General features: G+C 44.1%; 1 protein-coding gene across 1 annotated transcript; it reads left to right on the top strand.

The window, feature by feature from the left end:
• The first annotated feature begins 777 nt into the window (after positions 1-777).
• Positions 778-8,706, top strand: SDHAF4 (succinate dehydrogenase complex assembly factor 4). The gene is made up of 3 exons (XM_080917307.1): positions 778-855; positions 2,660-2,809; positions 7,497-8,706. Exons 1-3 carry the CDS (start codon positions 801-803, stop codon positions 7,604-7,606), a joined length of 315 nt encoding a protein of 104 aa, XP_080773433.1. The 5' UTR covers positions 778-800; the 3' UTR covers positions 7,607-8,706.
• Positions 8,707-20,928: the final 12,222 nt, after the last annotated feature.

Below are 20,928 nucleotides of genomic sequence, written 5' to 3'. Positions count from 1 at the left end.
GATCTTTGTATGTTTGTATGCATGCTTGGATGTCATGTGCATGCCTAGTGCCAACAAAGTCCAGAAGAGTGTGTCAGATGTTCTGAAACTGGAGTAAGAAACTTTTTAATTGCTATGTGGGTGCTGGGAATAGAATCCAGATCCTCTGAAAGAGAAGCCGTCTCTCCAGCCCCTCGCTATTTTAAATTTCTGAAAGAACCCTGTTATGGACCAGTCTCAATAATCAACTCACATGAGTCAATATTTTGAACTTACTAAAGCTTTGTTTTCAAAATGTGTGAATCGTCAATGTAACTAAATATTTTATGTTTTATATTTTAAATAGATTTATGGAGCAAGTCTTTGGCATACCTATGAAATGTGCCAAACTTTTAAAAATCGCTAGTATTTAGTGAACTTACACACGGTATTAATACATGTCCGTAATGATCAAATTAGGGTGATTCAAGTTTCCATCTCCGTATTGAACTTTGAACTTCCTTTCTTTAGTCCTCCAAGCACCACACACGAGGGCGGTGTGAACTCTACAATTTATTACTGTCGTGCAGACTTCCGGTTTTGTCTTTCAAGTCCATCGGAATGGGTAAGAGTGCTGTCCAGGTACTATGGAGGACCAAGGTTTGAGGACTGAGCATTACAGGATTACCTAAGGGCAGTCGAGGTTGGCTGGGGCCACAGCGAAGCTCCGCCCTACTCCTTCCTCGCTGACGCCTGCGCAGACGGCGCAGGTTCCCTGAGTGGAACGGCGCTCACCCCGCCCACCCGGGTGCGCGTGCGCAGACGCTGTGGGAGCCGGCACTATGGCCTCTACGATCCTTTCCGTATCACAGATGGCTTTGGTCTGGAGAGCAACAAGTAAGGCAATCCACCCGGGATCCCGAGAGTTGGGGGCCCGCGGGGAAAGCCCAAGTTCCGAAATGCGAGTGCGCAGAGACCGGGCCCGCGGTGGCTGCTGGAAGCATTCGCGGTGCTTGGTGTGGAGGCAGTTGGTTTTCTAGAAGCAGAAGCACCTCGCTCTTAGATGCGGCTAAAACGATTACTGTGATTAGTTTACTTGTTTGTTTACATCAAGAATAATTTGTACCGGGGCAGGGGGCGCATGCCTATAGACCCAGCACTAGGCTGGCAGAGGCATGAGGATCTCTGAGTTCAAGGTCAACCTGGTCCAAATGTTAGGGAAGTGCAAAGGTAGTGCAAAGAACATAAAATGAAAATTGCACAAAGCCAAGAACTTTAAGAAGAGATGCCGTTGTGCTTTCTGTAGAAAGTAACGTTTTCAAAACTATCGCATGCTTCCTCAATGTATACCTCAGTTATCATCCCAAAGAGCACGCAGAATGCAAGTTTAATTGATGACAATCGTGAGTGAAAAGTTACGTAAACTGAAGACAGAATTACTGCTTTCATAACAAGTGGCCCCATTTTTATTTTACTTTTTGGTGTTTCTCTGTTGTTTCTTAAAAATCTTAAATAATCTGTACATTAAGAATTATAGAAACTGAAAGGCTTGTTCCAAGTCCTTATTACTGTTTATCCATCATACCACTGTTTTTAAACAACAGGAACTTTAATGAACCCATTTTCCAATGTAATAGACCATTTCCATTAAGTATCTGTATGCTGTTTTCTTCATGGTAATGATTTGATGCTGTTTGTATTTGTTGACCTTTCACCTGTGTCTGATACATTTTTATTCTTCTCATGTATTCTTGGACAGTTCTAGAAACACCAGAATAGGCTACTACACTTGCTGATGTGTGTTTCCCCAGGTCCCAGCATACGACAGGAGTCCCTAATGGACACTGTTTTATTGATACTGCTGACAGGGTTGGGGCAAGCCAGGTGCTTCCTTATTCAAGGAATTGAAATAAAAACCCACCCTGATTATAAAGTAGCAAGGACACTTTATTTAAATCCTTGCACTGCAGGAGGTCAAAAGGCCACAATGAAGAAGGCCCGTTGCCTTGGGTCTTTATGGAAGAGAGGGGTGGTCAGCAAAACGCATAGCTTGGGGTGATTTTCATTTTGATTAATATTTTAGGCAGCATTGTCATTTTTGGTGTATGTTCCTTTTCATAATGATTGAATAAATCTGACTTCAATTATACGCCTGCCAAAATAGGCATAAGATGGTAAATAAAAGATTTTCTTTTAAAAAAAATACACTTTTAAAGCACAGTTTACCTTACTGAATATGCACCCCAAACCCAGTGTAGGCCAGATGGGCCTTTCTGGCCCTGTATTGGAACATGAGGAGAGTACAATAGAATAGAATCTGTCTAGGTTTGTTTTTGAGAGAGGAGAGAAATCCCATTATTCAAAGAGGGATGTACATGCCTCTAGTGTTTTGGGAAGTCTTAGGTCGCTAAGAGGTTGTTTGGTATATCTCTTGGAGAGAGTTGTGTGTGCATAGTATATACAACTAAGGAAGCTAAGCTTCCAAGTACATTATTAGAAGAGAACCATGTGCATAGTCCAAACCAGGTAGAGTCCGAGGTTACTAAACTATTCCCTATGCTTGCCTGTCTTGTTACTTTATAGCTCTTCTTGGAAACTTGTAACATTGGTTATCTCCAAGGAAGGGAAATATCCTATCCATGTAGAATGTCGGTGTGCAGAGAATTTTCACTGTATGCCTTTGTCCATCTTTCTCCATTAGGATCATCTCTTCTGAATCATTCTTTGAGGAAAATGAGTTATCATGAAGGAAAGCCTGAGCCTGTGAAGCAAGCCCTTAAGAAATCAAAGCTGCCTGTCGGTCGTTTTGACTCACCAGACGACTCACCCGAGGAGAGAGACCCACTGCAGAGTGAGTAGTCGTTGGTAAACTGCTGTCAGTGCTTAACACAGCAGAACGATGTTCATTACTGAAAAGGGTGAAAGAAGTCAAATGCGCTCATAATTGTCATTAACGGTTTTAAAGGATATAGTGAATAAAAGTACCATATGGACTATCTGCATGTGTACTTGTGACTGTATATATATGTATACAGGTTGTTACTTCTTTAAAAAAGAAAGTTTGGGGTTGATGAGATGCCTCCGTGCATGAAGTACTTACAGAACATGAGAGCCAGGGTTCAGATCCCATCACCTCTGTGCTGGTGGCTGTGGCAGCCCACTGTAATTCCACACTCAGAAGACACAGGGGATCATCCCTGGGGCAAGATGGTTACCTAGACTAGCTAAACCGATGATCTCCGGACTCAAATGAGAGACCTTGCTTCAGTGTCTAAGGTCGAGAACAATGAAGAAATGTCCACTGGACAGAAAAGAGTATCTCTTAGCTTCTGTCAGTCCAGAATAGCCACACTGGGGCTCAACTCTCACTTCTGCTCATAAGCCTGTAAGCAAGCTCAGCTCAGATATCCACAGCAGAAACCCTCAGAGTGGCCATTTAGGTGATGTGATGGTTTGCATATGCTTGGCCAGGAAGTGACACTCTTAGAAAGTGTGGCCTTGTTAGAGGTAGTGTGTCACTGTGGGGGTAGGCTCCTAGCTGCCTGAGGATGCCTGGTCTGTTCCTGGCTTCCTTTGGATGTAAATGTAGAAAACTCTTAGCTCCATGCCTACCTGGTAAGCCACCCCCAATTAAATGTGGTCCTTATAAGAGTTGCCTTGGTCATGGTGTCTGTTCACAGCAGTAAACTCTAACTAAGACAGATGGAAGAAACCTGAACACAATTGTTCTCATTGTAAGGCTGAAGCTAAGGACAGAGGCAGGGTAGTTTTAAGAGTAAATAACTGTTGAGCAGGGTTTGTGCACACCTTTAATCCCAGCACTTGGGAGGCAGAAGCAGGTGAATCTCTTAAATTCAAGGCCCACCTCGTCTACAGATCAAGTTCCAGGCTAGGCAGGGCTACACAGAAAAATCCTATATCAAAAAACAAAACAAGAAACCAGAAGCAACAACAACAACTAAATAAATAAATAAATAAATAAATAAATAAATAATAAATAAATAGAGCTTTAAGTGTAGTACTATATTAAACATAATTTACTGTTGTTTTTATTTTTTTAATTCTATAATCTTAATTATACATATGTACATGCATGTCTCTTTCTGTGTGGGTTTGTGCATGTAGCCAGAACCTTGGGATTCTCCAGAGCTTGAGTTAAAGCAGTCATCAATCGCCTTCATTGATGCTAGAAACCAAATTCTGGTTCTCCCAGCCATCACTCCAGCCCTGTTGTCCTTGTTTTGACTGCGTTGGGTGACTTTTCATGGGGAGACATTTTAAAAACTCAGTTCACCTCAGATAGGGCACCAGTAGATGAACGAAATGCTTCTGTCTAAGTGACAAGTCTAGGAATGGATTGGAATGACCAGGAGAAGCATGGGAGAGGGGTGTGGTGGTTTCTTTCTCTTATCGATAGGACAGAATTCTTGACAAAAACCGCTGAAGGAAGTAAGGCTGTGTTTGGGCACACACTTTAAGGGGTGCAGCCAGTCTTGATGGAAGACTCGGTGGCAGGAGCTTGAGTTGACAGTCATATTGAGTCTGTTGTCTGGAAGCAGAGAGAGGCAAATGCTGGTGCTCGGTTTGTTCTCTCCTCCGGATTCCAGCCGTGGTATGGGGTACAAATCTGGGGTCGATCTTTCCGTCTATCCAAAAGCTCATTCCCCAGTAGAAACACCAGGCACTGTGTCTGTCCCCTGGGCCACTTTACATCTTGTCAAGTTGACAGTAGAGATTAACTATCCCACTAGGCTGCTTACAGAAATACGAGCAAATGAAAAGCAGGAAAGACGTTCGTTTTCGTCGTACAACTGTGGGGGCTGAAATGCTTAAAAGCATAGCGCAGGCTTCCGGGCTTCGGGTCTTAGCAGTTAGAGAGGGGTTGGGAGGCAGAACGGCCTGTGCAGACACACTGCCGTGTGCATCCGCATGTCTGCGCCTTCATTTATTAGTGCCTGGTGCTCACATTCAAACCACCATTCCTTAGAAAACGGCAAACCCCCAGTGCCCGTAGACAACCTTTCAGCCGTCCATGAACAGCCAACAACATAACCTTAAGCAGTGCCAACCAGCGCTTCTAGAAGTTTCCAGTTCAGCTTCTGTTCCCCTTTCTTCTCCTCCACTGCTTCTCCCATTTCTTCCGGGGCTGTTTGCAAACTCCTTTGTCTCAAGCCAACAGCTAAATGTGGGTTTTTCCGAGGCCTCTGTCCACACCTGCCCTAAGCATTTCTCAGATCCCATATCTTCCTCGAATGACTTTAAATATCTCATATATGCTTCTCAGTTGTCCTGTCTAATCTGTGCATGTTCCAAACATCTCAAAATGACTGCTTCTAAAATTAGACGTACCCTGTGCCCTCTGCTTTCTCCCGCCTTTATTTCTCCATCAACCTGTTTCCTTCTGCTCTCTCTCCAGTAGACTCCATCCTCCAGTTTATAGAAGCCTGATGTCCAGGGTAATTCATTAGTGCCCTGCTGTTTCCTGTAGCCAGTTATAAGCCACGTACCTTTGATTATCCCTTAACTCTTAGACTCATTCCCTCTTGCCCTCCAGGTAGAGCCCCAAAGCACAGAGTATTGTGGCAGAACCTTCCCCTAATGAATAAAGCTTTCAGGGGACCAATCACTGGGCGAGGAGTAGGCGGGACTGCCAGGTCAGAGAGTGGAAGACTGGAGGCAGGAAAGGAGGACTTGCTTGGAGGGGGACGGGGGAGTTTGGAGGAAAAGTGTAGCTAACTAGATACCCCTGGTCTAGATGGCGCATCTGCCAGGATTCGGCACCAGAGGAGCTTAGAACGGCTTACAAAATTAGGATGCTAGTTGCTGCGCCCAGCGATTGTGCTACCTGTTGGTTCTAAACTAAGTTTGTGTGGTTTTCCTTCATGTGGTGACTCAGCTGGGTTCTAGAGAGAGAAAGGCACGGTGGCAAAGCTTGGGTTTGTGAAAAGTGTAAACCAGCTAGCCGTGTGAATTTGGATGCAGCGACCTGCCATGGGAATTTAGGGAGTCGGGTGGACAGATCTGGGGGCTCCGGGTCAGAGAGTCTGTGAGAGGAGAACAGTCAGGCCTCCTTCCAAGCACATACATGACATGGTGGTGCTGACCTGTGATACAAACACAAGGAAGATAGAAGTGGAAGATGAAGGCAAGCAGCCTGGGCTAAGTGACATCCTACATCAGGGAGAAAAGAAAGATGTTTTAGTGAATATTTTTTGTTTGTTTTGGTTAGAGTCTCAATATGTAGCCCTGGCTAGCTGGCCAGGAGCTCCCTGTATAGACCAGGCTGGCTTCAGCTCTCAGAGATCCTCCTGACTCTACCTCCCAAGTGTTTAGATTAAAGGTGTACACCACCATGTGTGGTCACAGTTTTAAAAATACATTGGGCTGGGGATTGTTTAACCATGTTTATTAAAGTGGGGTTTAAGTATGCAGGTCCGTGAGTTTTCACAGATGTCGGCAGTCATGTAAGCAGCATGAAGTTAACATGACAGAGTGATCTTTTGTGTTTTTTAATTCACCCATTGATCTGTCCCCAACCCCTGCCACTTTGCTCCTTGTAGGATTTTAGATAAATGAGAGACTATGTAAGCTCTCCTGTCTGGTGTCTCTCCTTCAGTCTACTGCGGAAGAGGGCCTGCTTTAGAAAGATACTTAGCTTCTGTGCGTGCAGCTGGAGATGTAGGAGGCAGAAAACAGGTGGATTAGCAAATTACGGCAGCCTTAAGAGTTTAAGGCAGGTGGTTGTAGAAGAAGGAAAATTCAGGAAACTTCTGGGTACAACAAGCACAGAAATTAACCAAATGCAGAGATGAGAAAAGGGAGAGTTGTGCTCACAGAGGAGAGAGCTCAAGTATGGGAGACTCGAAGAAGAAACATTCAGGGGATAAGAAAGTTCAGTGGCAGTCAACGTGATGTTAACGTCCTTAGAAGGTTTAGGGACCTCCGTTGCCTAAGTGTGTGATGGCCCCTGGTTTGAATGTTGATATGATAAAGGGTGGGGGTGGGTGCAGCTGTAATCCAATATTCATCTTTGGAGCTTGACAGGAAAGCCTGAGTTACACACTAGAGGCAAGCATTGGGCAGGTGAGTGGGTGGTAGAGGTCAACTACGAGGAGAGGCATCACAACATGTGCGTGTGTGCGTGTGTGCGTGCGCACATGTGTGTGTAGCAAGAGTCTCATCGTCTAGACTAGCCTGGAATTACTAGGCTTAGGAATTTCCCATCTTCATTTCCTGAATTGCTAGGGCTACGAGCACACAGTAAACCCAGCTCAACTTGTTCTTCTTTCTCCCAGTGGTGTTAAAGCCCTGGCCCCGGTGTGAGGGTATTTGGAGATAATTAGGTTCAGATCAGACGAGGACCGAATGTGAAAACTGCATTTCTGAGTTCTGAGGTCTGGAGGAGAGGAGCCAAATTACGGTTCCTGGAAAGACTGATGACCCAGCCACCCACACACAGCTTGTGTGTCCTCACAACTGACCACATCACTTCCTTCTGTCTCTGCTGACTGCCTTCTTCATATTTCTGTCTTCCTCAGAGTTTCCAGATGATGTTAATCCAGTTACCAAAGAAAAAGGTGGACCCAGGGGCCCAGAGCCTACACGATATGGAGACTGGGAACGGAAAGGCCGCTGTATTGACTTTTGAGTCTCAGGACTGCAGAGTGACTCCTGAATGATGTTCGTCACATTGTTTTCTCTCTGCATTAAATGTGTCGTTTCCATCATTTGTCTTGAAATGCATGTGATAGCTTTGGGGGGCCAATGCTGCTAGAGATCAGGAAAGTGGAAACGCTTCTCCATGAGCGTATTAACTTGAACCATCGTGTGCAGGGGCAGCAAGCCTGTGAGGAGAGCTGTACGCCTTTGCCATGATTTTTCTTTAATTTATTTAATCAGTTGCTTATAAAATATACATGTAAATAAATACCTTTTGAAGATTTTTCTTTAGATTTACTATTTTTATAAGTAGTAGATTTTTTTTATGTAAATGTGTGCTTGGAGCCCGTTAAGGCCAAAAGAGGACATGACACCCCCCTGGAACTGGAGTTGTGGGTGGTTGTGAGCCACCATCTGGTTGCTGGGAACTGAACCCAGGACCTCTGCAAGAGCAACAAGTGTCAAAACCTCTGTGCCATCTCTCCCACCCCCAAGAGGTGGCATTGTTATTTTTAACTATGTTTATGCATGATGTCTGTGCGTGTGCACGTGTGAGTGCAGTTGGCCTTACAGGCCAGAAGAGGGTATCTGATTATTCTGGGGCCGCTGGGAGTCTTTTGCACTGGGTCCCCAGGAACCAAACTCGGGTTCTTTGTAAGCCATTCTCACTCTTAACCACAGAGCTGTTGTCTTCCCAGACCCAGTAAAGTGGCTTTTTCACGATGATGGCTGACTAGGTGTGCTGGTTAGTTTGGGTCAACTTTACGAAAGCTAGAGTCACCTTGGAAGGGGGAACCTCAGTAAAATATTTCTATCAGACTGGTCTGTAGGCAGGTCTGTGGAGTACTTTCTTGATTAAGGAAAACTGTACTTCTGATGTGGGAGGGCCCAGCATACTGTGGGCAGGACCCCCATTGGGCCGATGGTCCTGCATTGTGTACAAAAGCAAGTTGAGTTAGCCATAGGGAGCAAACAGCTTTCCTCGGCTTCAGTTCCTGCCTCCAGGAACTGCTTTTACCTCTGCCTTGATTTCCCTTTGTGGTGGAGTTTTACCTCTGTGTAATCTCCGAGATGGAATAAACCCTTTCTTCCCAAGTGGCTTCTAGTAAGTGTTTTTATTAAAGCAACAGGAACCAAATAGGACACTAGAACAGTAGCTTTTAAGAACTGCATGTGTGAGTGTGCTCGTGCGTTTGTGCGTGCATGCGTGCATGTACAGAGGTCAGAGGAGAATTGTGTTCTCTCCCTCCAGCATAGGTTCCAGGAATGAAGAGCTAAGGTCATCAAGCTTATGCAGTGAGCCCTTTCCCCAACAAGCCACCTCCCAGGCCTGATAGTGACTTAAAATGTAGGTTAAATAATACAGTAGAGTTCATGAAGGCCACCGTAATGATACAGAATCCATAATTTGGAGCTAAATTAGTTACTATTCGGTCCTGGCCCCACCCTTGATGTCTATGTAATCCTGAACACGCTACTAAATGTCCTGGTACTTCTGTATCCTTTTGTGTAGATGGGAGCTGATGTGTACATGTGTAAGTGTGTGTATGCGTGTGCATGTGCCTGTAGTGTAGACACAGAGGTTATGAAGAACTAGCACAGGAGAGTAGGTTCTTTGTCCACAACGTAGATTCCTGAGATGGAACTCAGGCCGTTGGGCTCTTAGCAGCAAGTGCCTTTAGCCACTGAGCCATCTCACTGACCCTGTATGGAGATGGAAGAAAACACAGACATGATAGTGAGAGCGTACTCCCTTTAAAGCACACAAACAAAGGAACTGAACAAACACAGCCAAAAAGCAAAAATTCCTTCCCGGGGCAGCCTCATGGGTATACTCGGGCAGTTTCGGCGTGCGCACCCTTCGCAGAGCAGAAGACATGGCTTTCCTTGTGTTCCGAACCCTGAAGGTGTTTTCCCATCACTAGGTCTCCTGTGGGAATAGTCAAGAAAAGCAATTTGAAATATTTGAATTAAAATGCTTTGATATATTCACATGAAAGTATTGTTAGTTAAAAATAGTGATAATTTGAGTGGGCGGAGTGAAATGTGTATTAGTAAAGACATCAAATTAGAAAAGCAGGGGGTTGATTCTGTTCAGTTCTTCTGGATAACTCAACGGCTCCTACCCCATGGCATGACTGGGTTGGAGCCACTGGGTGTGTCTGAAGCATCTTTTCACTGTGTCCTCTGTGGCCTTCAGGCCCCTGACTGTGTGAATTGCTTAGAAAGAAAGGGTTTGGGGAACTGATGAACACTGCAGACAGACAGACAGACAGACAGAGTGCAGTGGACTGATCATTAAGTGATGTGAATTGTAACTGTAATATAATGGGTGTAGCTGAAACCATTGACGGGGATAAACTTTTTAAACTTTTTAGATGTTTTTATTTCATGTGTTATGACTATTTTGCCTGCATGTAGGTACCTGAGGAAGTCAGAAAGGGCCACTGGATTCTCTGGAACTGGAGTTATAGACGGTTGTGAGCTGCCACTTGGGTGCCAAAAATCAAACCCGGGTCCTCTGCGAGATCAACAGGTGCTCTTAACTTTTGAGCCGACTCTCCAGCCAATGGATGGACGTTTTTAACATAATTTACATGTTAGTTAAACTAGATTTGCTTTTGTCGCCTGTGAGTCTACATTAATTCCTTTCTTAAAGATATTTTTATTTTATGTGTATCGCTGTTACCCGCGTGTGACCGGGGGCACCATGTGCATGGAGTGGCTTTAGACACCAGATTAAGGTGGCAGAGCTCCAAGAACTGCAGTTCCAAATGCTTGTAGCATTTGTTCTTTTTCTTGTCATTTCTGCTAAGTAAAAATATCTTGAAAATATTCTGTAATTTAGTCAACCCTAATTTAATCAACCAAATTACTGAATATTTACTAAATTAGCATTTTGAAAAATACTATGTTAAATTATTTTGGAATTGTTAGTAAAAGACCTTAAGAAATCAAAACTGCTGGTCTATACTAATCATCACAATATGTGATGAGTTTATACACCTCAAAAACGTGTACACAGCACACAGTAAGTGTGGGTCATTCCATTTATCCCAGGATTTGGGAGGCAGTTTGTGTTTCTGTGAACTCAAGACCGGCCTTGTCTATATTGTGAGTTCCAGGACAGCCAGGTCTATGTGGAAGGACGCTGTCTCAGGAAACACACACACACACACACACACACACACACACACACACACACACACACGGTAAGCAAAATCCTAAGATAATAAAAACTTTTGCTAATAATATCATATTTAATGAGATGGCTCGGCAGGTAAAGGCACTTGTCACCAAGCCTAATGATACTAGTTCAGTACCCTGGACCCTGACACGTGGACGCCCTCAGGTTGCCCTCTGACCTCCATAGGCACACACAAGATAAATGAGTATGAATGTTCCTGTTAAAGTGATGTGTGTTACGTCAGTTTTCAGGTAATATCAATGGCATGGCAATGCTTGTATCATCCATCAAACATTAATGAGAAAACTTGGAAGACTACCTGTCAGTTTGGTGCTTACCGCAAACGATGTAGCAGCCGTGAAAATGACAGTTCTCTCTATCCAACCAGCAGAGTCGACTCGGATCCCCCTCTTCCGCTCCTTGAGGTCTGCCATTGCTTTCCTGCTGTGAATGAGTACATGGGGTGATGTTACCATTGGCGACCTGACAGGATCTGGATCTCCTAGGAAACACGTGTGAGGGATCACTTAGGTCAGCTGAGGTAGAAGACCCTCCCTGAAGGAGGGCAGCCCCATCACCTGTGCTGGCTGCACATGGCTGTCTTAGATATGCTTCCTGTTGCTGCGATGAAACACCATGAGCAAAGAATTTGGGGAGCAAAGGGCTTATTCGGCTTATGCTTCCATATGACAGTTCATCATCAAAGGAAGTCAGGGCAGGATCCTGGAAGCAGGAGCTGATGCAGAAGCCATGGAGGGGTGTTGCTTACTAGCTCGCTTGCTCCTCATAGCTTGCTTATGAGAGCGTCCGTGTTAGAACCCAGGATCCCCAGCCCAGATATGACACCACTCACAATGAGCTGGGTGCCATCAATCGCTAATTAAGAAAATACCCAGCAGGGTGACCTACAGCCTAATATCACAGAGGCTTTTTCTCAGTTGAGGCTCCCTCCTCTCAGACGGCTCTAGCCTATGTGAAGTTGACATAGAACAAGCCAGTACAATAGGCATTCGTCCTTTTTTTCTCTCCTTGCCTCCTAACCGGATTCAGTGACAAATACACAGGGCTATTCGTGCCCCCCTAACCCCCAACAGAATCATTGTTAGGCTATGCCATTGACTGCCCGGAATTTTGTCTGGGCTATGTTCCTGTACGAGGCGCTGCGGGTCCAATCTTCCATGCCTTTACCCCTGTTCACTGATGTCAGGCCATAGGAGGTATGAAGGTACTTGAGCTCACAGATAGGCACTAGGGGAACCTGGAGTGTTAGCACACAGACTTGTCCCTTCAAGGGAAGGAATTCTATATCTGTCATCCACCAGAGGGCTGGGAGTGGACATGCATTCTACCCTAGTGGTTTGTGTTGTGTGGCTCGGAAGACCACACCGGAGCCTTCACCAGAACCTCATCATAAGCTTGTTTTTCTCAGTCTATAGAACCCATCTTTATGGAAGCTGCCACATGTAGTCCATCTGCAGATCCTATCTTTAAGCTGTCACATGTACCTTACGAAGCGTTTCCTTGTAGTCATGTCTGATCTTTATTTAGCTTACTTTGTCCCTCAAAGAGATTTATGTATGCTTTATTCGGCACATGGGATTGAATTCATTATCACTAGAAAATTTTTGATCAAAATTTGCTGGGCTGAAATAAACCAGTCGGGGTCAGACTCAGAAGTTTGAATCAACCCCAGCTACTGGGCATATTGGACTGAACCGCCTTCTCCCCTCCCACGGAGCAGTCACCACTGCTGACAGAGAGATCACAGAGACCCTACAACGGTGGCCCAGGTCTGCTGAATGCTCTGTATGAGGGAAGTAGAAATTGAGGAGACAGGGAGGTGATTCTAACAGGACTAACCAGGTTCTACATTGTTCTAAGTACATAAATTGTCATAAAACATTTTACCTACAGTTTTTATAAGTAAGCTAAGAATTTCAGACTATCTGAAGCTAAACCCACTTACTTAAGATATTACGTTATGTATATGAGTGTATGCGTGTGTGTGTGTGTGTGTGTGTGTGTGTGTGTGTGTGTGTGTGTGTGTTTGCCATTCTTGTGCCTGGCACCTGCAGAGGCTAGAAGAGGCATCAGATGTCCTGAATCTGGAGTGACAGACAGTTGCAAGCTGGGTAAGTTGGGTGCTGAGAACTAAACCCAGGACCTCTGGAAGAACAGCAAGTACTATCAACTGCTGAGTGATTTTTCTGGCCCTGAGTGCTGGGGGCATTTTTAGTAAACAACAGTTGGCGTTTTCATTCACATGCTCCTGGCCATTTCTATCTCCAGCCATTGCTTACAGACTGCTTTCTCTCTGCAGTGCCTCGTACTTAATTACTGTTAAAATCTGCTACTGTTTTACAATCAATTTCTTTTATTTTCTGTGTTTACATAGATGTGAATGACCCCCCAAAAGGTCTTTATAGTCAAAAATACCACTTATTTTAATCAGCAGGCTACTTAAGAAAATGCAGTTGTAAGTTTTCCTTAATACATCCTGTATATTTTTTCCTATTTTTATATGTGTGATGTGTATGTGTATGTGTATATGTACTCATGTTTGCATGTGCAAGTGTATGGAAACCCAAAATTGCTGCCAAGAATATCTTTAAATGACTCTCTTTTTCACTAAGGAAGTGGAAGTTTCTGGTTGTGTCATGTGATGCAGACTCACATGGTGTTTTGCTGAGTCAAGGCCTGTGGGAAGACACATGATATTTGGAGAAAGGATAACAAGGACTCGATGGACAGGGTACCTGCATAGCTAGCTGTGCAGCTCTTCTGGTCTTGCATCTTTGCTGATCTTTGCTTCAGTGAGAGAGGCATGGCAGAGAACTCCTCCTGCCATCCCAGCTGGTCCTGGTCATTCCTGCTCCTGCTGACTCCTGCAGATTGGACAGAGGCCTGGCAGTTTCTGCTGGATCGTCGTCTCTCTCCCTCCCCCAGTTGCTGATGTTTGGTGAGATTCTCGAACTGGACTGTTGGAATTCTGACTGGACTACTGGTATCCTGACAAACAGAGATTGAAATCAACCCAAGGAACTACTTCTAAACAAGTCCACATCCCCTTGTCCTATTTACCATCTTTTCTCCCCTACCTTTGGACAGTGGGCTAGAACAGGGGTAGAAGCATTTAAGAACCCATATTAAACTAGGTTTTAAAAAATCAAAGCCTACACACTGAGACAGGGTATGTCAGTCAAACCCAGAACTCATGGATATGCCTAGTCTCAATAGCTCAGCTTGCCCTGGGAGTCCCATGTCTCTGCCTTTCTGGACTAGACTAATAGATAGGTTGCCACCCCTACCTGACCTATATGTGCTTGTCTTGGGATCTGAACTCCGGTTCTCATGATTGTACCACAAGTGCATTCTTAACCACTGAACCATCTTCCTGCCCCCTCCCCCATTACAATTTTTAATTATTTCCTTACTGGTCTCCATAGGCAGTAAGGAAGGTCTAGAAAAACTACTCTCTGGAAGTCCCTAAGGGGCTAAGGCTAGGGAAAACTTGGTACTTCTTGTCAGCTATGCAAAATGTCTTTTTAAAATGCTCCATTTCTGCTCAAATTCATTTGATATCACCACTATGATTTTTCTTCAGTTTTAAAGCTAAAATCTGCCTACAATTTTTAAGTTCCATAAATAGCAACCTCCCACTTAGTTCCCAAATGGAAGCCTGTGTATACTGCTCTGTCATCAAGCCATCTTGACACAGACGCACAGAAGAAAAGGTCCAAGGAATAAGGAAAAATAGGCAAACTGTATCTATAAATGTTATACATTTTGATGATATAACTAATTTTCAATAAAATATCATCACACCACTTTTACTTTAATTCTTTTTTTTTCAAAAAAGTCCCCCTTAAGACAAAGAGATAAGGCTGTAGGATGCTGACCTTTGCAGCCATCTCAAACAGAAAGCCATTAATCAGTCTTAGCAACTGTGCTAGAGTCATCAGAGAGGAGAGGACCTTGATTGGGAAAATACCTTCCTGATATCAGGCTGAAGGTAACCCTGTAGGGCATTTTCTTAATTAGTGATTGATGGGGAGGGTCCAGCCCATTGTGGGTGGTGCCACCCATGGGCTATGGACCTGAGTTCTATAAGAAAGCAGGCTGAGCAAGCCATGGGGAGCAAGCCAATAATCAGCATCCCCCCAAGGCCTCCGCATCAGCTCCTGCCTCCAAGTTCCTTCCCTGTTTGAGTTTCTGTCTTGGCTTCCCTCAGTGGACTGTGACTCAGGATATATAATCCCCCTGTCATCCTCCACAAGTTGCCTTTCTGTCATTGTGTTTCTTCACATCAATAATGGTAACCCTAAGATAGCAATATGCATCAAGTATCATTATTCCCCAAAAAGAATATATATATTGTGTATATGTGCATGTATGCATGTGTGTGTAAATGCACGGGTGCGTGCACACGAGCGGGTGGGTTCTGTATTCCTCAGGCATTGAGTGATCTAGTATCTGGAAATACTCATAAAATGACTGTGGTTCACTGACTCATTTACCTCAAGCTTCATTAGCCAGAACCTATTAACATGTGTTAATAGATGGACCCCAGAGCATTACAGTTTTAAAGACAGAACTTGCACAGACATGATTCATGAGTCAGAAAGCACAAAACCTCGGTGGTTCAGGGATCCACGGAGGGTACACAAAGAGAAGACCCTTAGAACGTATTTCCCAAAGAGTGTCAGTGCTCCAGCTGGTGGTTTCTGACAGGTTGGGCTAAAACTCTGTTGTCTTATGCTATCACCATTCAGTCAGAGTAGAGTTGGTATTCTTAGTTACAGCCCAACACCCTGGAGTTACCTTGATCCAATGAATTCCCAGCTAAGTATGTTACCATATGGGAAAGTAAAGGGAGGGCTGTGGGGGCCCAAGGGCCTGGGTTCTGTTGTTGGAGAGTGGGGAGAAGCACCTGGAGTCCATTCTCTTAAGACAGAACTGGACAAGACAGGCTCATTTCCTGAGGGATGAGTTGGATGATCGGAAGGTACAGGTCCATGGTATTTATTTCAGGATCACAGCTACTAGTTCCTAACTATGGGCTTTAGAAACCGAAAGCAGCATTCAACTGAGTAAACCAGACACAGAAACATGAAGATCAGATGGATGAAGTCAAGCTCTGCTCACTGAGCTGTAAGGTCAGAGGTTAAGTGTCTGACTCACCAAGTCAGGGCTCTTAAACTTCCTATCAATGGCCTCCCTTGAAGCTGAATTGAAGATGCCAATGATTTAGAAAGGAAGCTAAGTTCCTGACTGGAATTTGCCTCATGGGTGCACTGCATTACATCAGTAATAAAGTATTTTTTTCTATGCACACAGCCATTTCAATACCAAACAGAATTGGGGCAAAGGTAAATAAGTGGGTATCATTTTTCATTTATCCCTCCATTTGCTAATTTAGTTTTGATATGTATGGGTATTTTATTTGCATGTATGTCTGTGTACCATAGGCCCTCAGACTCCAAAACTGAGCACCAAATTGCCCAAGAATGAAGTTACAGACAGTGGAGAGCTCCCTAGTGGGTGGTGAGAATCAAACCGCTGTCCTCTGGAAGAGCAGCCAGTGCTCCTAACTGCTGAGCCATTGCTCCAGCCCCAAGAAATGCATATCTTTTTAGCCTGAGAAGTGAATTGTTAGCCCCTATTCCGAAGATTCTTGGCAAACCCACTTACTTTCCCCTAGAGCAATGCCCCTGCTTCAGTGAGTGTGCTGGGTTTGGTTCCAGCTTCCGAGTTAACATCATCAGTGAATACAGAAAATACTTCTTTATGGGTTGAGACCACTTTAGGGACCACACATCCGATGTCCTGCACATTGCCACTCATGGCACTAGCACAATTACAGGTATAAAGTAGCAACAAAATAATTTCATAACTGTATTAAAGGGTCACAGCATTGGAAAGGCTGAGAACCACTGCTGGGGGGGGGGGAGTAAACACACTGAAGAGGGGTAGATAGCAAGAAATAATGAAACTGAGGGCTGAAATCGATAAAAGAAAAACAAAGAGGACAATACAAAGAATCCATGAAACACAGAGTTGGTTCATTGAGAAAATCAACAAGATTGGCAGTCTTTATTCAAACTACCTAAAGGAGGAAGAGAGAATGTCCAAATAAACAAAATCAGAAACAAAAGGGGTGCATAACAAACACTGAGGAATTCCAAATAATCATAAGGACATATTTTAAAAAGCTATATTCCACCAAATTGGAAAATCTAAAAGAAATGGATAATTTCCATAATAGGTCATGTAACAAAGCTACATGGGGTGCAGATCTAAACAGAATTCTCAATAGAGGAATCCCAAAGGGCTGAGAAACATTTAAAGAAATGTTTAACGTCCTCAGCCATCAAGGAAATCAAAACAACCCTGAGATCTACCCTGTCAGAATGACTTAAATCAATAAAACAAATGATAATTTATGCTGGTGAAGATGTTACACAAGGGGAATACTCTTCCGTTGCTGGTGGGAGTACAAATTTGTATAGCCAGAATGGAAATCAATATGAGGTTTCCTCAGAAAATTGGGAATCAATGGACTTCAAGACCCAGTTATTCCACTCTTGGGCATATATCCAAAGCTGCTTCCTACTGTGGAGTACTTGCTCAGCCATTCAGCCATGCTCATTGTGACCTTTTTTTTTAATCTAGGAAACAACCTAGATGTTTCTCATTAGAAGAATGGATAAAGAAAATGTGGTACCCTTACACAACACACTGTTACTCAGCTATTTAGAAACTGGCATCATGAATGTACAGGCAAATGAATGGAAGTAGAAAAACATTCATGCCAAATTAGGTAATTCAAACTCAGAAAGACAAATATGGTTTGTGTTAACTTATAAGTGGATATTAGCCAATAAGTACATAATAATTAAGCTACAGTATATAGACCCAGAAAGACTAGGTAAACAGGGATCTATGGGGAGGATGTATAGATCTTTCTGGGAAAGGGAAATAGAATAGATTTTAGGGATGGAGGGGGGTGTGTGGGGAGGGGAGCAGAAAGGATCAAGTTATGGACAGAGATGGGATAGAGGGAGACAACTCAGGAGAGACAGAACTAGGAAACATTTGGAGGGTGGTGTCAAAACCTAGTGCAGTGGAGATCCTAAAATATAGGAAAGGGATCCTAAGGAGGACTCCCAGTGAAAGAGGATACAGAGTCTCAACCGGCCAGCTCTTGTAGCCAAGTAAGGCTTCCAGTGGTGGCTCTGAGTTGCATTCAATTAGTTATTGAATTCCAAGGGGGTCCCATGGAAATCCTCAAACAACTCAGGCTGATGCTAAGTCAGAGGGGGGGGGGGGGACAACTTCCATACAACTCATTGAACACAGTTCTAGTGTCTTTCATATGGAAATGTACTCTGTAGGCTATTGAAAAAGAAATGAGGACATAACTCAGCCACAAAACTTTTGACCTACAATCTGTACTGTATGTGAAATATGCCAGGACAATGACAGTTGGTGCCATAGAACTTGTGTGAGTAGCCAACCAATGTCTGATTTGCCTTGACACCCACTCCATAAGAAGGAACCCATATGTGACACTTCTTGGGAAAACAAGAACCAGAGACTATATAGTGCAAAGTCCTGGGGTAACACCAAACACACTGGTCAAAAAATAAATAGAAGATGGACAAATGGATAGATAGACAGACAGACAGACAGACAGATAGATGGATAGGCAGGCAGACAGACAATCAGCTAATTAAAAGAAAAAATTAAGTAGGGCAAGCTAAAAGGTGTAAATGTATGTGGTCATCATCTCTGCTTCAAATAATTTGAAGAGTAACTGACCAGTGAGGAAAAACAAAACTCTTTAAGTTATAAGGAGCCTGAGGATCTCTTTGGAGCACTGACTGCTTTTCCTCTGAGAATGCTGGTTCACTGTTCCAGCTCAGAGTTACATAGCTGCATCTACAGTGGTGTTAATCAGCTGAAATTTGTTTTGCAGTTTTGAATCCCCATCCCTAACAAATCCACTCAAAACAAAAGAAAAGGACAAAGGAACAATAACAAGTAGTTGAAAAGGTAACAGGCATATGCCCCACAGGTAGAGTTGCCCCAGCGCATCAAAGTGTTGTTAGTGTCCTAGAGAACTGACACGTATGAGCAGTGGGAGAAGAGCGGAGTCCATTTTCCCGGAAGCCTTTGCTGGTGCCTGTGAATTTGAATGAAAATGGCCCCCATAGACTCACAGGAGTGGCTTGATTAGTAGGTGTGGCCTTGCTGGACAAAGTGTGTCACTGGGAGTGGGCTTTGGGGCTTGAGGAGCTAAAGCCAGGCCCTGTGTCACTCTCTCTTCCTGATGCCTGCAGATGCAGATATAGAACTCTCAGCTCGTCCAGCACTGTGTCTGCCTGTATGCTACCATGCTTCACACCAAGACAATAATGGACTAAACACCTGAACTGAATGAAATGCTTTCCTTTATAAGAGTTGCCTTGGTCATGGTGTCTCTTCCCAGCCTACCATCTGTGCTAGGTGAGACACCCTGAAGGAGAGGGAAATAATGTGGAAACTAGGCCCTTTCAGGGTTTTAAGAAGTTCATCTTATGTCAATTTGATAGTCTATGTGTCACAATTCGAGATTAGAAATTTAGCAGGGCCTATGCAACTTTCAGTCATGATATGGTTTCCCAATGGCTGGTTCCTTCATATACCCACAGAAGCAAAGAAGAGGCTCCGCTGAAGTGATGTGTTTATCTCCACAGAGCTCCTACAAATAATATTCCTGAAGCAATGACTAGCAAAGATGACCATGACGCAAAGTAATAAGGCCCAATAAAGGTAATAACCAGCTAAACACCAGAATTGACTCACACTTACTTCAACTCTCTAAAATAAATATGAACAACTATGATGAACATGCTAAACCATTTAAAAATTGACCATCTCTACAAAAGATATGAAAAATATAAATTGCCACAGTACATATGCAAAGCTGTGAGATTATAGAATAGAAAAACAACAACCATAAAAGACAGTGGCTGAAGTTAATCTGTTCCCGTTTCAGTGAAAGTTGGTAGTGAGGATGCAGGAGTGGCTATATTTGGGGAGCCTTTGGAGCTTCGTGCCATGAAGGAGGGAAGTGGTAACCAGAGTGTCTGGAGCCACAGACCTCAGAGGCACCAGCTCCTCCCTCCTGGCAGATGGTAGCATCACCATCAGATTCCTACTCAGCAGGCTCCAGGCTTCTCTGGAAAAGAAGAAAAAGCAAGAGGAGAAAGGCCTCCCCGTATCTGTGACTGTGATGTCGGAGCAGGGCTCTGCTCATGCTTTGTAAATTCTCGGGTCTATCCAGAGCAGAAGAAAATGAGTACTTACCCCTGTTCAGGAATTAATTGCTTTACAGGCTCTTAAGAATCAGCTGTGACTAATGGACTATTTGTGTCTTCTCTGTTCAATTCCTACAGGCCAAGAATTCAGGTTTACCAAACCATTTCAGCAGGGAAGACTTCTGATACCATGTAGTGGAGGCGTATACACCACTCTTTGATCTGGAGGACACTTTTCTTCATTCCAGAAGGGCAAGTCTGGCAGTACTGTTCTTCAGAATCTCGGAGGTGGGTGCTGACCCTCAGCCCTTGGTCTCTGCAGTCCTTCCTGATGACTTTGTAGGAGATGCTTGGGCTCCTTTGGAGGTGGTGGAATGTCACTGGAGAATCTTGAGAGCTTTGTCACACTTGGCAGCATTTTCTCTACTCTGTGGAGTCCAGTGGAACCCTCTGAGAGGTGCATGTCCTTGAAGGCAGCTGCCCCTGGTCAGTGGCATCCAGCACTGTTCAGAAGGGTGAGTGCCAAGGGCTATCTAACATTCAGGAAGGAATTGAAAAAGGGAGTATGAAGTCAGAGTCAGTGGTGATTGTAAGGCCAATAGCTGCCAGCTTCTGGCAATTTAACTCCTGCTGATAGCAGCAGGAGATTAAGAAAAAGGGCTTAGTTATCTGGGCTTTTTCTTTCTGGCTCAAGGGCCTCTCACTGGTCTGGAGAGAGGCTCGGAGTTTGTTAACTCTTTGTGAGCCAGAGAGAAGGAAGAAGAGAGTCAGACACATACACATACACACACTCATTCTGGCCGGGTCCTCTACCACCTGTTT

Source organism: Micromys minutus (assembly GCF_963924665.1).
Source record: "Micromys minutus genome assembly, chromosome: 5".
Taxonomy (NCBI): domain Eukaryota; kingdom Metazoa; phylum Chordata; class Mammalia; order Rodentia; family Muridae; genus Micromys; species Micromys minutus.
Note: the sequence above shows the minus strand (reverse complement) of the source record. Positions and strands in the feature narration are given on the sequence as shown.

Coding starts and splice junctions, on each gene's coding strand:
- SDHAF4 (XM_080917307.1), top strand. CDS start 801: ATGGCCTCTACGATCCTTTCCGTATCACAGATGGCTTTGGTCTGGAGA. Junction 856..2,659: donor TTTGGTCTGGAGAGCAACAA/GTAAGGCAATCC, acceptor TTTCTCCATTAG/GATCATCTCTTCTGAATCAT. Junction 2,810..7,496: donor GGAGAGAGACCCACTGCAGA/GTGAGTAGTCGT, acceptor TGTCTTCCTCAG/AGTTTCCAGATGATGTTAAT.